This window comes from Lissotriton vulgaris, chromosome 8, assembly GCF_964263255.1.
Source record: "Lissotriton vulgaris chromosome 8, aLisVul1.2, whole genome shotgun sequence".
Lineage (NCBI taxonomy): Eukaryota > Metazoa > Chordata > Amphibia > Caudata > Salamandridae > Lissotriton > Lissotriton vulgaris.
The window spans coordinates 1,341,149,286-1,341,167,339 of NC_141696.1; the positions used below are offsets into that span (position 1 = coordinate 1,341,149,286).

At 41.2% G+C, this 18,054-nt stretch overlaps 1 protein-coding gene across 2 annotated transcripts in view; it reads right to left on the reverse strand.

Moving 5' to 3' along the window:
* CNTN5 (contactin 5) overlaps nucleotides 1-18,054 on the reverse strand; it is a 3,039,905-nt gene that overhangs the window by 702,329 nt on the left and 2,319,522 nt on the right. For both annotated transcript variants that reach the window (XM_086935289.1, XM_086935290.1), the window contains one exon: nucleotides 15,875-15,977. In XM_086935289.1, the coding sequence (XP_086791415.1) occupies nucleotides 15,875-15,977 (103 nt within the window). The remainder of the gene's footprint in view (nucleotides 1-15,874; nucleotides 15,978-18,054) is intronic.

The following is an 18,054-nucleotide window of genomic DNA, read 5'->3' on the forward strand; positions in this document are numbered from 1 at the left end:
AGCGTGCACAAGCACGTATATGACGTCACGCGGGACCCGCACTACGCAAGCGTTGCGTACCATAATGCGTATGTGTTGCAAATGCACGGGAGCAGGAGTCGCGGACTGGTCGCATACCAATCGCGCACATTACGTAATATTAAATGTATATGATGCAACTGAAAAACACGCAGCCATCGCACACCGTACGCGGATCCTTCACAACTTTCCTAAAATGGCGGCTAGAATCCATGCACCCGTGCAATTTTCCGAACATCAAAAAGTCTTGGCTAACCCCAGGCCTAAAATTTTTTTTTTTAATGGTTCCAGCAGCCCCTGTGAGGGTCTATGCCAGGCCATCATGACTGCATTTGTCGGAACATTTAGTAGCACACTGAATGCAGGACTCCACTGTGACATCACTAACAGGACAGACATGCATTCGTTAAATGTGATTTACATAAAAGATAGGCTGTCTGACGCACAAAATACTTTTACCCTCAAAGACATTTCACCTGACTTTGAGAATGCATTGTCTCGATTCACAATGCACAAAAGTGTTCTATGATTTTTACACATTGCTATTGCGAGTTGCCAGGGAAAGAGAGCACTTCACGAGGCATTACTCTGCTAGCCATAGTGGTACAAATGTTTTGAGACCAATAATCCCTAAGCAGAGAATGATTATGCCTACCAAGGGACAGTGGTAACCATCCACCAAGTGTGAGCTGTCAATATTTAGCAGACAAAGAATAAAAACGTGCTTTTGCAGGCTGAGGATAACTGGAGGTGCACATCATACATTCTGTTGTCCGTGGTTTCAAGGACCACAACATGTACTTCCCAATATACAGTTCACAATACATTGTGACCCCTAAACTTTTAAGTAGCAGGAACAGGATGTCCCAACATCACCCAGTTCTAATGTGACCCTATAATACATGAAAGGGTCAAAACTTCATTGACATAGTAACAACAAACAAACTACAAAAGGCCTTATTTATGTAACAGACAAAGGCACACAAGGCATATTGACTTGAAGATATTCAGGAATGCTTGTTGTAAAAACACACAGTTTGACTGTGTTACTGTTTGTATCCTGTGTGTTGTGGTTCTATTGTTTTGCTCACTTGGGACACATTGCACTTTAGCACTTGCATGTTTTTATTTTGACTAGAATCATTATAAATTGATAAACTATACCTGTAGTCTGAAAGGAGTGATAGTCACATCCCTTATTTTGCACATTAACTGTCAACAGCGACAAATTACATTGTGAATGCTAGAAATGGGATTCCTGGCTAGCTGAGATGTGCATCCAGTCCAGGCACGAACCACTACTCTAGTCAGGGTAAAATAGATACACAATAAGATAGCCTGTGCACACCCTCTGTGCGCTTGGCACATAGCAGTCAGTCTTATCTACAAAGGCAATGTGTAAAGTATTTGTGCAACACACAGGCACAGTAGCACAATGAATACACCACATAAAGACTTCACACAGGTGTACAAATATAGATTATATTTTTATGAATAAAACAAGACAGACATGACAAAAATATAATCAGTAGAACCAAAGTAATGAATTTTCAAAGAATAAACCAAAAATGATGCTTACGAGTCAATAGCGCTAAAAGGTTACTTTAGGTAGCGCGAGAATGGGGTAAATCCTAAGTTCAGGCCAACCACAATGGAGTCCGGGTAGGATACAGTTCCAAACAGGTTCAGCTGAAGTTTTACCATCTCATGCCGAGCAAAGTGCCCTGTTCACGAGAGTCGATCACCTGAAACAAGTAGGATGCTGCCAGTGATGTTACTGCGGGCCTGATGAGTCTGTCAGGCGTTGCAAATGGCAAACGTGCTGTCACGGGCAGTGATGCTTGCTGTGCTGGAACATGATGCTGCATCGGCTCGTGCTGATTTTCAAAATGAGCCGCATAGTCCCAGAATGAACAGGCCCACAGGCCTGATTTTAAGGGCACAGGAGCTTTAGATGAAGAAAGAAGCTGCAGAACCCACTTCTGAGGACCAGAACTTGGAAGGGGCGCCTCAAGCAAGGGCTGGACTCTCAGAAAGCACAGTCCAACAGCACCAGGATATTTGTAGGAAGTGGTTGTGTCCCTGAGACTTCAGAAGAACAGGAGGGAAGCCAACAAGCCCTTGGAGAGCACTTGAGGGGAAGGCAGAGTCCAACGATTCTTCCAGTAGTGTCAGGGGGCAGCAGGGCAACAAGCAGAAAAGCAGTCCAGTTGAGCCTTTTAAGCAGCACAGAAGTCCTTCTGACACAGGCTCAGTTCAACATCCAGAAGGGTCTGATTTCATGGGGCCAGAGCCCTGGTACTTATACCCTTAAGTGCCTTTGATGGTGGGAGTGACTTCAAAGGAGTTCACTGAAGTGCACAAGGATCCTTTTCAACCCAGTCATGTCTGCCAAGCTAATCCTGGGAGGTAAATCAGTGCTTTGTGTGAGGGCAGGACACAGCCTGTTCAGATGTAAGTGTGAGTCAACTCTCTCCCTTCCAGCCCAGGAAGGCTATCAGAATGCTGATTAATTCAGATGAGTACTCAGTCAGACCCATCCCTTCCTGTGTTTATGGCTCTCTAGAGGGAATGCACTAAATGTATCTGTCACTCAGCCCAGACGTGTATTGGAGACAGGCTGTAAGGTACAAAGAGATTTAAGCAGAGTAATGTCCACTTTCTAGATGTGGCATTTCTAACTTGTAACGTGATATCCAACTCCACCAGTAAGGAGGATTTATTACCATTCCAAACACGAAAATGTTACTCCTTTCTGATCAAGAATTGCCACTTAAATGTTTATAAGAGAATTATCAATGCTAGCCTATGAGAGGAGTAGGCCTCACAGCAGTGAAAAATAAAAGACGTTGTTTGTCACTACTAGGACATGTCAAACATAAACGTAAATGTCCTACTTTTCACTTGTTACAAAAAATCAATGGGGAAGAAATCGTTTGTCCTGAGTAACCAGGGTTATTTTTACTTGTCGTATCTGTACAGATAAAAACCATCATTCACGTACTTAGGCTCGATTGGCGGTATATCTTGTTTCTCCGCCTTCCCTGCTACGTGATAGCATCATCATAGGGTCATTTGTTGTGCTTCCTCCACCCGGAGGTCAACCACTGGTTAGTACAGTAGCGATATAGAAATAAAAAAAAATAAGGTTGGTGCAATTAAAGAAAAGATAATCGATAAAAAGTCTTGATAACCATAGAAAGATTACATTTATTGGGTCTTGGTGTCAAGGCTGGTTCAGATTAGATTGGCGTGCCTTGGAAGAGTTATTAGGGATCCTCCGCACTATTTTTTGTCCAGTAAATAGGGCAACCTGTTTCAGCCCTTGTCTGCCCAGGAGGGGTCAAGTGGGCTTTCTTCAGGACCTAGAAGAGAGTAAAATCGTGGTTAGTGCTATATTGAGGAGGATGGGTCAAGGTATTGTTCCTGACCAGTTTAGAGGTCTATTAGTCCCTGTATGTAAGAAAAGGGGGAGAAAGAAGACACCAACGACATAAATAGAGAGGTACATTGTGTACATTCTCTTGTCACTAAGACAACTGAAGAAACATATATAAGCCCACTTTAAAAATGGGAATTCTTCATTGGCAAGATTTTGCTGTTCATGGTGGCAAAGCTTCACTGTCATTAAGCGTTATTCTGTACCCTCTGGCACATAAAGTGTCGCGATGAGGGCGATGCCTCGTATGGTGCCTATATTATCCTGTGTTGCCTATGTGCGTATACCTGCGAGATGTCTATACTATTGGGAGGGCTGTGTCTCGGCGATATTGAAGTCCGTATATTTATGCCCAGAACCTGTACTTAGTATCTCAATATTTCTGTATTGCCCATGAGTTTATTTATGCGAAAATTCTATGGTATCGGGAGAGTTGGGTCTCCATGATTGTAAATGCACAGATCAGTAATGTAATGATGATACTTGTAAAAAAAAATGTAATGATGATACTTGTAAAGCGCACTGTTACCCCATCTCGAGGTGTCCTGGCGCTGAAGACCGCTGGGGAACCCGTCCTGGCTTTCCCTGTGAGATGGTCCCTTCTGGGTATCTCCAAGGTGAAACCAGGCATCCCCGGCGTCTGTGGGGGCCGTTGTAGAGATGAGGCAAGCTTAATGCCCAGAGTTGCCGAGTGTGATCCCTGGTTAGAGTAGGCACCGAGGCGAGAATTATTGAGTCCGTTGACCCTGGTCCATGACCCTGCCGCGTCGGGAATTGAACCCTGGTCCCGGGCCATTCTCTGCTTCCGGGTCTGCCGCCTCTAACCAGTGAGCCACACCACTCCAGGACACACACTCTCTCGTACGGAAAAACACTCGGTACCTCTTGGTTTTTACTTTAAAACATCGTTGGGTTACCAAGGGGAGGGAAATAGACCTGCTGGGGAAAGGATAAAAAATCCTTTTAGGTAAGCCATTTGCAGTCAGTTGTTGCCGATTACTCTTCCGCAGTATGCACTACTTGTGCTGGTTCTTCCCCTTCTGGACCCGGAATCATTAGACGGTCAATGGAGGTTGATGCTTTACATGACTCCGTCCATGGGGAGTGAAAAAAGACTTCGGAACCAAGTCCAAGTGTCAAGAGTGTTTTTCAGGCAAATTTAAATGAAAAGTAGTTTAAATAAACAAAGTCAATTTGGTATAATTATATTTTCACCAAGATTGTCGGTTTATATTGGTGCTCTGCGTGGCTCCCTCATTGGATTGGGAATAAAGACTTCCGGATTCGGATCTATGTGTAAGGTCGCTATTTCCAACCAACATACAGTCCCGTATGTGCAAATATACATATAATACCCAAATTATAGATTTGTATCTATAAATTAATAAAGTTTAAATAATGTGAAAAACATGAAAGAATAGACAAGGTTCTGTTTCGAACTCTAATATGTGAGTGCTTGTGGTGGTAAAAAAGGGGGGGGGGGGCTTGACACACATACCAAGGTGTGGAAGTTACCTTATGTGTTTTTATTAAATGATGTGTCAATTGTGCGTAAATAAATTACTTTTTCATCATTATAGGGGAGAGCATTTTGGGGAAAAAACAGGTGTGAGCCAGGATCTGTTTATTTTTATTGCTGATGTTGAGCGATCTCTTTTGATTACCAATTTGATTTAATGGGGGCTTCTGTTGTAAGAAGGTATGTCATGGGTCCTTGCAGTGTTTGGTACATTGGTTTCATTACCAGTCATGTGGATTCTTGGCTTTTGAATCAGCGGTTCAGGCTCAGCCAGGGAATCTGGTCATTGAGGCCTTCAACGTTCGTTTTGAGTCTGTGCACCCACCTCTGTTCCTTTTCGAACAGAATCCTTTCTGCATTGTGGTCTTTATTGGCGAGTGTTTCTAAGATTATCCAATGCAAATCACTTACTTTGTGTTTAGTTTTTATATAGTGATTGCTCATCTTGGTCGTATTCCTTTGGCATTTTACATTGCTTCGATGTTCTATGATCCTCTGTTTTACATTCCGACAGGTCATCCCAATGTATCGCAGGTTACAGGGACACGTGATCATGTATATTGCACAGGGTGATGTTGCAATTCGTGTGGTATCTCATTGTCCGCTTCAGGTTTGGAAGGAGTTGTAAACTCTTGGTTGGACTCGTTAATTCACAGACTTTGAAGGACCCACAAGGATAGTGGCCCACAAAGTGACAAGAGAATGTATACAATGTACCTCTCTATTTATGTCGTTTGTGTCTTCTTTCTCCCCCTTTTCTTACATACAGGTACTAATAGGCCTCTAAACTGGTCAGGAACAATACCTAGACCCATCCTGCTCAATATAGCACAAACCACGATTTTACTCTCTTCTAGGTCCTGAAGAAAGCCCATTTGACCCCTCCTGGGCAGACAAGGGCTGAAACATGCCGACCTTTTTACTGGACAAAAAATAGTGCGAAGGATCTCTAATAACTCTTCCAAGGCATGCCAATCTAATCTTAACCAGCCTTGACACCAAGACCCAATAAATTTAATCTTTCTATGGTTATCAAGACTTTTTATCAATTATCTTTTCTTTAATTGCACCAACCTTATTTTTTTTATTTCTATATAGCTACTGTACTAACCAGTGGTTGACCTCCGGGTAGAGGAAGCACAACGAATGACCCTATGATAATGCTATCACGTATCAGGGAAGGTAGGAAAACAAGATTTATCACCAATCGAGCCTAAGTACGTGAATGAGGGTTTTTTATCGGTACAGGAACGACAAGTAAAAATAACCCTTGTTACTCAGGACAAGCCATTCCTTCCCCATTGATTTTTTGTAACGAGCCTAGGAAGCTGAAGGGCTTGTGAACCTTCCTTCTACCCCCCCTTGATTAAAACCTACTTTTCACTTGCACAGCATTCTGCCCCTAGGGCTACCCAGGGCCTACCTTAGGGGTGACCTATGTGAAATAAAAGGGGAGTTTAAGGCTTGGCAAGTAGTTTTCAATGGCAAGTTAAGTGGTAGTAATCTGCACACACAGGCCTTGCAGTGGCAGGCCTGAGACATGGTTTAGGGACTACTCATTTGGATGGCACAAGCAGTGCTTTGTGGCAGTGCTTTACAGGCCCTGGGAAGATGTAGTGGTATTTACTCAGGACTTATAAGTATATTAAATATGCCATTTGGGTATGACCCAATGCTACCATGTTTTAGGGAGACAACACATGCACTTTAGCATAAGGTACCAGAGGTAAAGTTGCCAGAGTCTAAAAGCCAACAAAAATGAGGTCAGAAAAATAGGAGAAGGAAGCCAAAATGTTTGGGATTACCCAGAAAAAAGGGCTATTTCCATCAGTGATGCAGAATGATACCAATGAAAACTACTGTTTTTCATGATAGGAATCAGAATGGAGGCACACTGCCATCAAGAATTGTGGAATTATGGCCTGGAGTCCTGGCATTCTTATGTTCTAGCACGTCCTAGTTTTTGCATTGAATCACAAGCCAGTTCCTACATTATTATTATTAATGAGGCAGGTAGTTTGTGACTTCTTGAAAAGAGTGTCTTTGAACTGCAAAAGATTTGAGAATGTCGTGCACTGCAAAAGGTGAGGCTAATCACAGCACATTGCAAAGCATTCAGCTGGGTTTCAATTTGGTGTCCTATGTTCTTTAAGTATCTTGATTACTTTTCTTTTCCTCATCGCTGGTTATGATTGAATCCTTGTCTTTTCTGATCAAAGAGCATCATCATCTAGGAGTTGCAGAGCATCTTATATCATTTGCTTGGTCGATGTATTTGACATCCGTTGAAATTTGAGCTTTCATAAAGTGGAGGCTTATAGTTCAATCCTAGCCAGCTTACTCATGTGTTGTGGGAATTAGACCCTTCCCCTCTATTCTGAAATATGAAGCTATATATAGTATCTTTATATTTATTTACATAATTGTAAAAAAAAGTAAATATGTTGCAATGTGATATTTTCTTGGGAAATTTATATATCTTTCTACCAAGTAACACTGTATATTGTTTAGGTGTGTGTGTGTTTACGCGCAAGTGTAATACACAAACACATTTCTGCACAAGTATACAAATGATAATTTATTGAACTTGATAGAAAACACATAAAAAGTGACAACATTTCAGAACTTAATGTTTGCCAATTTTTGGCGAGGCAGATCACTGAAACGCATTACGGGGTTCTAGATAATTTGTACCCTGCTGCATGAATCTTTGCAACCTGTGTGCAGTGATATGCCTGGGCATTTTTGGATTTGCATCAAACTATTAATCCTACTCTTAAGATGCTGCAGTACTATTGCAAATTAGTTTTTTGTTTATTTACAGGTATGGTGCAAATTTCTGTTGTGCTACTTACTCAGCACTCAAATATATGTTCCTTGTCGTGCACAGCATCTCGCAGGCTCTGACACAAGGCGAGAGAGAGTTTTACAGGCCCATTCGCCATAGGCTCTGTTTAAGCGTTGGTGAGCTGCACTCTGCTTGCTCCAGGGTTGTCCCTATCAAATGCTGTGCAGGTGCAGAGGTGTAAGTAAGACAGACTGGACAGTTAGCTGGGAACTCATGCCACATGATGTGGAGTACTACACATAGTATTCATACAATGTGAGACAAAGAGTTGTGCCATGCTCCTGATCAGTAGCCTGCAGTTCTACAAACAGGAACAAACTGTTGCACTTTAGACCAGAGGCTCTTATGCATCACCTGCCAAAGTATGTTTGCTGCATTTTGTTAGCACAGAATACTGGTTGAAGGCCGATTGAATCTTCCCAATTGTTGGGGGAATATTTGGTCTTCTACCTCACTAAAAACTAACTTTGTGAGTGCTGTTGCTTTTTCCACATTTGACCTCGATCGCCTAGAGGGACATGAAGCTAATTCATTTTCTTTTTTTAAGAAAGTGTACACCTTTCATCTACTGACTGTCCGCTAGTATAAGAAGACCTGTGTTTGACCTTACTTCCCGAAATTGTGCAATTTGGTGTATTTAATAAATTACTGCCCTAAACAGCTGGTCTAAATCCCACCCGTCCTTTGAGTTTCTGGCCTGGTTGGAACAAATGTTGCATTTCTCAGGCCCAAACCCCATAGAATCAGAGGAAGTTCAAACATAAGATTGGAAATAATTTACAGCAACAGCTCATGCCCTACACATGTTTAAACTTTATTAAAACAGGTGTACCTTGGTACCAATGGGATACATTGCAGCTAGCTGCACAGGAACAGAACTCTTAGTTATGAGTGTTTCACCTTTTCATAGTACGAAAGTTAGCAGCTATGACCATTAGGGATTTACATAGATGGATACATAGATCAGTATTGCAAGGTAAAATAGGTGACCTTTCATGAAAGTTCAGCGCCAGTCCCATGTGTTGACGTAGGTAAGGATATACATAAAGCAGATGCACAGTATTGCATCATTTTACAAGTTTAATGTTGAGGAGAGAGCCAATTCAATTAACTTGAAACAAACTCTAGAAATACCAAGCACTGCAAATCCAACTAGCCTGGCTATAATATATGTGAAATTGACGTATTGTGGTGTTTGTTTGCATATGCCTGAATATGAGAATAAGGCAAAAGATGAGTTCGCACCTGAATATATTTATGAATGTGTTAGTAGGTGATAAATTGAGGAATAAATGAATGCATTCATGAATCGATGAATGAATGAATAAGCATGTGGTTTGGGGTGGATAGGTCATTCTAATCCTTCTCAGACAGCAGTAGTGATAATGTTCCATAACGGCATTAATTACTAATGTTATATGAGTGCAAATATTACACCAGACAACTGTCACAGGAACAACTGTACTGTAAAAATACTTCAAATAGTGTGGTAACATATGCAGTATACCCGAGATAGGCATTGTGGTGCCAAAAAGGCCAACGTAACACAATGAATAGAAGAGAAAGGTCAAAATCATGGAAGACTGGCCACCATAAGTTAATAATAACCACAATAATAATTTGTAATGAGTGGCCAGGACAACATTGTAATTGATTATTCATAAGTGCATGTTTTTGACTTGTTCAATTAGTTTGTAATTCTCCTATACCAGCCCCTAGCAGTCACCGCCGAAGCAGCCATCTTTGAATGAGAACACTGCAATGCTGTAAACCTATGGCATGGTGACTCCCATCTAGTGCTTGGTAGGGCCAGCATAAAAGGAAAGCAAGCACTGAAATCATTGTGACCTGTCCATACAAATTGGCAGAATGGTAAACATATTTCACAAGTAACTGCAATAATAACAACTTCAGTGTAAGGAAATCCACTATTCCAAAATGAAATAAACCCTTGATGGGAGGAGCCATCTTGAAAGGAGTCCATTGTTCTAGAAACTTGCCATGGGTCTAGTAACCATATTAAAAAGATGGCAACATGAGTCACACAATTCTCAATTAGTTATTGTCGAAATAGGCTGGTAAATATAAAAGTTGAAAAGTTTGTCTTTTTAATTAAATCATTTATGTAAGAGTTCAAGCACAAAGCATATTTTAATGAAAAATAATTCTGGAAATATGATGGTGCATTTACATATTTCTTCACCCCTTGCTGTGTGAGGCCATCGGGAAATGAGGCAAATTGTGCAATATTATTTTGCATAATGATTCTTATGAACTTAGGCTTCTGGCCAGGTTGATCCAAGTAAGTTCAAATAAGACCTATCGTAGTTTTGTGATAGCTGCTAAAAGCAGACCCTTGAGTGCTGAATGCAGCCTTATTTCCCATTTTCTGTGAAAGAGTTCTGTGGAGTGTAGAGAAGAATCAAGTTAAGGAGCAAATGTATGCAGATGCATACTAGACGAACATATAAACAATTGGTCATTAGTTAAGAGCACCTCATTGTTATGGTGCTCTGTTATTGGTTTCCCAGTTCCTTGTGGTGGTGGTGGCACTTCTTCCCGTGGGCCTTTACTTGCACTCATTTTAAAGGAGGGCGTTAATCTCACATTGGTTTTTTTATGTAGGTGACAAATGGCCTGACATCTGACCTTGCTTCTCTACCAACAACATTTTATTTTCTGGAAGTATTCATTGCATGCTGCTTGGACAACCAATTTGCCACATGTGTGCTATTATGGAAAAGCAGAGTGATTTCTGCCTATAGAATATATGATAGATGTGCGGCATGATGAAGGTGAGTTCATTCTAGATTTCTATACCACACACCATGTGGGCACGTATTTCGTGCATAGAAACTTCAAATAACCTGCGCACCTCTTGCACGTTGTTTTATTAATTGTTTGTGTTTTTGAAATGTATTGGCTATGTGTGCATGGCTGTGTGGGTTAGAGTTTATATGTGTTTGCGTGTATCTTTGCTTATGTGCGCACTGTGTCTGGGGGAATACTTAGCGCAAACTATGGGTACTGAACTCTTCCTCGTACGATAAAGACTGACTGAAGCAGCAAACGTCATCTGAGTGAGTACCATAGCATTACGGAGGGCAGTTCCCTGTAGAATCTATCTATCTATCTATCTATCTATCTATCTATCTATCTATCTATCTATCTATCTATCTATCTATCTCCCTCACTCCATCTATCTATCGCCCTCACTCCATCTACCTATCACCCTCACCCTATCTATCGCCCTCACTCTATCTATCTACAAATATATATATATATATATATATATATATATATATATATATATATATATATATAGAGAGAGAGAGAGAGAGAGAGAGAGAGAGAGTGTGTGTGTGTGTGTGTGTGTGTGAGTGTGTGCGTGTGTGTGTGTGTGTTTAAGAATCTGTGCCTGTGTTCATAAGTATGGTATGTTTTATCTGCACACCCGTCTAAGTCTTTTCACAGCGTGGGTGTTGGGCTTTAAAATCATGACATTTAATATGAAGAACAACTAAAACATAAATGGCCGAAATGGCAAACAGAAAGCTGGGCCATGAACACTTGATATTAAACCAGCCGCTTCACGTTGTCTTCCTTTCTATACATCTGTGTCTCTTTTAGATGTTCTCTACAATGTTATTTCATTTTCCTGCCGGGGCTACAGCGCTTGCAAAGTCAATCAGATTGCTCCCTAATAACGGTCACAGCAAGATAAGGAATGTGCAGGGAGAAATACTTCGTGTGTTAATAGCTGGAGGGTCTGATATATTTGATAACCTTAAATTGCTTGGCAGGGCAGGACTTTACAGCGGATTAATGTCAGCGTGATTGCAGGTACATGGTATTTAAGCCATCATTCTAGAATCATTGATTTCTCCTTGTGCGGGCGACGAAAAACCCCTCTGGTAGTGAACGGATGTGTACAGATATCACTAGGAGTTTGCAGCTTATTGCAACTCATTTTTTTTGCCTTTTGAAAATCACAGCGAGATTTCAAAATAATTCATCCAAGCAAGGTATAGTTCATCATCTGCTGATGATAGCAATCACTTTTGAATGTCATACCTTCCTCATATGTAAATGTCCTCTTTACATAGCTTTACATAAGGCGTCTGTTCAGTGTGTGCCGTGGGTTATTTTCATGCTTCTTAAGAACATTTTTTATCCAATCTATATAGTATTGTTGTGCTTTTGAATGAAACAATATGTGCTAATATACGTTCTACAGCGATCGGAGATATGATAGAACACCAGCTGCATCCGTTTTCTGTCTTAAAATGTAAAATAAGACACTCGGGCCTCCTTCCAAGATTCACCTAGTTATACTGGTAAATTCCTGTCCATTTTGCTTAACCAGTGGAGGTGGGGCTATTGTTTACCAAGCATGGCACCTTGAGGGCCCCATTAGAAATGAGGAATTACCTGAGAAATCAGAAATTCAGTCCAAGTTCCTCTGGTTATTCTTTATTTCACCCATGGTATTTCCACTGGAGATTGCTCGCTTTGAGCAGGAGGGGGTCTCTGAGTGAAATCCTCTTGCTTCACAGTTACAGTAGGTCTTGTAATCAAGAGGGATAAACAGACACAGCCTTTACCGTTGCTCTCGTGTTACCGCGTTCGCTGTATTTTTCCAAGCGTTCTTATCAAGGCATTTCAGCTGACTCTGAATAGTCATGTTTGGGATAGGGCCCCTAGAAGATTTATAAGACAAAGTCTCTCCAAAAGTGTTAAATCTCTCAGTCCAGCTCTATGCTAACAGAAAAGTGGGCTTTGTGCTGGACTTGCAAACATCAGTAAAATGCCAACCAACCAGTGCTAGCCTGCAATCCAGGTTGTGATACACAGGTGTGAATCGGGAGCGAAAGATGGTCATCCAGGTGTTTAAGAGCTCATCACATATGCCCATAAGTCAGCAGGGAATCTCCAACACACAGGGTTCATCAGATCTGTATTGGCTAGATATCCTATTTGGGACTAATGTTTTACAGTGGGTATTAAAAGTTATTCTTCAATGACTCGAAATATACAAATGTTCTATGTTTGTAGGACTAAAACCACACTTTGACCTACTAGCCTGCATTCATATTCTTGAAACCCTTCGATTCCTACGACCTCATATGAATGAGCCAACATTTCAATGAATGTTGCAAACTATTGTATGGGTATTACCTCTTGAAATACACTGGAAAAATATGGTACCTAAAAAGAACATTATTTTTAAATCAGCCACCTTATCTAAATGAAGGCGGACACATTTTGAGCCTCTTTTTTACATCTGCAATTAAAGATGGGAAATTTGCCTTATATGGTCTTTGAATCATAGGAGATTAGAATGTCCATGGATGTCTTACCTTATACCTAGCCCATCAAAAAGGGAAAACTATATCCAGGTGCTCTCTGTGCTCTGTATTTAATCATATGCTCATGATTTTTGATTTATCGAGACTTATTTAATCTCCAGAGATGGTGTCAGCATTTTAAATGGTCCCCATGAAGTAAAAAAAATAAGAAAAAGAAAAATAAGAAAAAGAGCTTGAGTAGTTAAAACCAAAGGCAGAAAAGGGCATAAAGAGTGGAATAAACAAAACAGAGTAAGAAGAAAAAAAAGAAGTACCACTGCAAGAAACCTGATATTCTCATCTGCGTGCAATACTGAATAGGAGTCACCTCAGTGTCATCATTGGTACTTTCACCACTTGAATAATATGCAATAATATAATGCATGAACACCGTCCATGAGGGGTCTACACCTCTCTCTGACTCTTGCTTCTGCTGCCCCTGCAACAAAAAAATAAGCTGGTATTGCCACCTCATTCTGAAGCTCCATGTGACGCTGTCCCAATCAATGTGCTTGTTATTTGTAAGGGGTACTCACCTAAGGTAAAACTGTGCAAGGTATGCCAATCTTTTGCAGATTGTTTGGTTTATTGGAAGTGTGGCTCACTGGTTAGAGCAGACAGACCCTGAAGCAGAGGTCAGACCCGGGACCAGGGTTCAATTCCCGACGCGGCAGGGTCTTGAGCTCAAATGTCCATGGACTCAATAATTCTCGCTTCGGTGCCTGACCTAATCATGGGTTCACACTCTGCAACTCTGGGCATTAAGCTTGCTTAATCTCCACAATGGCCCCCCGCGCAGCGGGATGCCTGGCTTTCACCTTGGGGATGCCCTGTAGGGGCAATCTCACAGGGAAAAACCAGGACGGGTTCCCAAGGCAAGCGCGGAGATACCCCTTTGGGGGTCGATTCTGGCGCTATATAAGAAATGTAATAATAATAATAATAAAAGGAATACTTTATATTCAATCTGAGCACATAGGTCACCATGATGGCCATACATAAGAAGGCGAATGATGATCACACTCCTTCCTGATCATGTTACAATGCCTCACTTTATCTGGAATGGCTGGAATCCACCACTGGCATCATATAGTTAGTAGCCCATGTGTATTGTTGCTCTGACAAATAGCTTGTTTCCTCTTTGCATGTTACGTAGATGTATGGCATTAACTGCGTACTTTGTGGTCAAATGTTACAAATGGTTATTGCTGTACTATGTTCCCTTTTGTATTGCCAACATATGGAAGATCTTTACACGTAGATGTGAGTACTGAGCGCAATCCTAGAGTTAAGTCCATTATGCAAATTTATTGTTTAGGTAATTAAAACCATAACAATCATTTATCACAATAAAACGTAAAACACAATAAAAAAGAATCGATTGTCAAGGGAAGATTAGCAGTGTTAGAGTTGATAAAATTGATGTTGCTCACAGAATGCTTAATTATAAGTTATTAATCTTGTCTGGTCTCCAGGATGGTTGGCGTAGACTAGACAGCTCATTCTCCCACTCACTCTCTCTATGGTATGTATATGACTTGAGATTTATCAAAGATGAGCATAATTGCTAATATATTTAGTACTCAATCTAACTATAGTTGTCTCTTTAAGTAGTAATGCGTTGTTAAAGATTTGTATTTTATATCCTTTGTTCAGATAGTTTTTTATTAAAAACACACACATGAAGTGACTACCTGAATTATTAAACCACTAGAGAACCGTTACTTAGTCGCTCGTATTGTCCTCATAAATGCCCTAAGTGTGCATCTGCTGAAACATGTTAAACAGATATGAGTTGACTCAGGAGTATTGGATTTAACTCTCGGTTTTCAACCTGTGAGGTGTAATGTGTTTCTGCTAACAACAAAATGATAGATTTTTCCTTAAATGAGAGGCTAGTCAAGAGCCCACCTGGGGCGGCATCACACTAATGGGGAGAGTACACTAATAGGGAAAGTGTCAGAAAAGGCTTCAGTGTAAGGCAGCAACACTAGTGCTGTTTCTGAGTGTAGGAACAGCAGATGTATGTTATGTTATTTGGTTTTATATAGCTCTCAAATACCCCAGGTTGTCGTGGCGCTGCCTTGAAAGAAAGGTAAGCTGAGAGATGTATTAGGGACATTTATTGGGTAAAGAACCACGTTTTAAGGGATTTCCTGAATTGCAATAAGTTGGTTGATTCTTTAAGGTTGAGGGGGTTAGAGTTCCATAATTCTGCAGTGCAGACCACGGCTTCAGAAAGAGGGACAGCCCCATCAAAGGCAGAATGTGTACACATTGTGATATTGTGTTTTTTTCCCCTGGTGGATTATCTAAGATCACATAGATGGTCCTGGTTCAGTACTGGGTTACCAGGGTTATATAATATTTGAATATTTTATGAGTACCATACAACCTTGCAATAATAAATCATATGACTGCATTGAAGAAATACTCGTAATATAATCAAACATTTGCAAAGAAAAAAAAAACAGCAGCAGTATTCATAGCTCCTTGAAAAGTTTACTTTTAATGCCAAAGTGCGGTATTTGTGATTGAATCTATCACTGTCCACAATGGGTATTCAATTGTCGCATGCCCGCCTGGTAGGATCCGCTGAGATGGATGTCTTAAAATGAATTCCAGCAAAGTAACAGATATAGAAATAGCATGTCACATTTTAATAAACAACGGTGTCTAATTTTGAAAGAATATGTACTTACTTGCCAAGTGCAAAACACTCCATCTTGACATTGCTTCCCTTAGCAGCAGAGAGAGTGTAAGAAAAATGGACCTCAATTTTCGGCTCGTATTCGCCCATCACACCTGGGAAATAAAAAGAATGGCCTTTAGAGATATAATGACTGTCACTGCTTTCCATTCCAATCAAAATGATTACTTAAGCCACTGCGGCAGACTTGCTAATAGCGACAGATTCACGAAGCCAGAGAGAAAAACTCAAGCAGCTGTGTACATTATCCCTCCTTGTGCAGCTCGAATCCCACGCATCATTTCAAGTGTTTGATTACATTATTATTGTTACAGAAAAGAACACATTATTTATACAGTAAACGGGCAAATGTTTTATTCATCGGTGTTCTCGCGCCATACAGAAACGTGTTTCTTTTTGAGAGAGGTTGTAGAAGCAATTTTTCATTGTTTTCCAATTTGTGCTATTTAAAAATGTGAATGTTGTGTAGGCTGTATTCCTACGCCAAGCGTAAGGAACAACAAACATTATTTTTGATAGCTTTCCCTTTAGTTTTTGTAGTTTTCTTAGAAAAGCATCAACATGTTGGTATCTGGTGTACTCTGTGAATCAGAATCAATACAATACGTGGGCAGGACGTTGCACCATTGTTTCACAGGGGTGACTATCAGCACGGCTCACCAAGCAGGCTTCACGTGAGAATGCTAAGGCTAGTAATGCTTCTGCAACAAAAAGGTGAATTCGCTAAATCTTTTTTAATCTCTAGGAAGGTGGGAAACAGCAGTCAAGACCTGGCTTATGGAAAGTATTATTGGGTGCTATCATAGTTGCAAAAGTGATGTCAATATCCAGCCAGAGCTGTGGACACACCATGCTACAGTAATAACTTTCCGCGCTCTATAAATATTTTTATGGTGTAAAAAGAATTTAAATGACAGAAAGTACACAAAACACGATCTGCAAAAAACGAAGTAATATAAAGTAACTGTTAGAACTGGGGGTCTCTAGTTGGCAGAGGTAGGTAACACTGTCCAAATGGGGACCCTTGCTTCTAGTCAGGGTAAGGAGGAAACACTCTTTAGATAACGTCTGCTCACCCCATTGGTAGGTTGGCACAAGCAGTCAGGCTGATCCAAAAGCAATGTGTAAAGTATTTGTACCAACACTCACAGTAACACAGTGAAAACACCACAAACTGACTCCGCAACAGTTTAGAAAAATAAAGGTTTTTAATCTAAACTACACAAGACCAAAACTACAAAAATCCAACATACACAGTTCAAGAATATGGTTGAAAAAGAGTTATTAATGTCCTTAAGGTTATTTATCCACAGTTGCGTCACGTTTTAGCCACAGTGCCTTTGTCAGCGATAAAAAGTTCCAAGCACAGAAGCTGTAGCGGTGAAAAACAAGCGATGCGTTGCTCCTGAGACCCTGGGGAGGCGTCAGTGACACCCCCGCTGCAGCAGCGGGCGTGCTGCGACGAATCGGGTCTGTATGGGGAGGAAGGCCACTTGTATGGATTCCGGTGCGTAGGTTCTGTAGGAAGTTTTCTCTCGCAAAGGCACGATGCAATGATTCTCGGGTGTTGCGACAATCTCCTGGCCAACAATGCGTGGTCCAGTGGCGATCTTTTTCTCGTAGCTCCTCGATGCGATGAATGCGATGAGATGCGATGATTTCACCCAGCAAAGACAGGCTCTGCAACGATGTTCGCAGCGGCGGAAATGTTCCCGTTAACGAAGGGTGAGACATCTTCAGGCAGCCGAGACAGGCGCTGCGACGATTTCGGTCTTCGTAGCGGCGGGAATTTTCTTACTCGGCCGGGATTGCAATATATTTTCTGTAGCAAAGTCTTTAAAAGCTTGGTTTCCAGCTTCCCAACACAGGTACAACTTCTAGAGGCACCACACATGGGCCACACACTCCAGGAAGGACAGAACTCTCTCAGTAGAGTTCAGGGAAGCTGGGGGTGAAGTCCTTTTGTTCCTGGGACTTCATAACAGGGAGCCAGGTCTCTCTCAGGCCCTTGGAGATTCCTTCAAGCAAGGGCACACAGCACAAAGCAAAGTCCTTCCCCTCTCCTTGGCAGCAAAGCAACAGCAGGTCAGTCCAGCAGAGCAACAGCAGGACAGTCTTCCTTCTTCAGTTTCAGCTTTCTCCTTGGCAGAGTTTCCTTCTTGATTCCAGGAT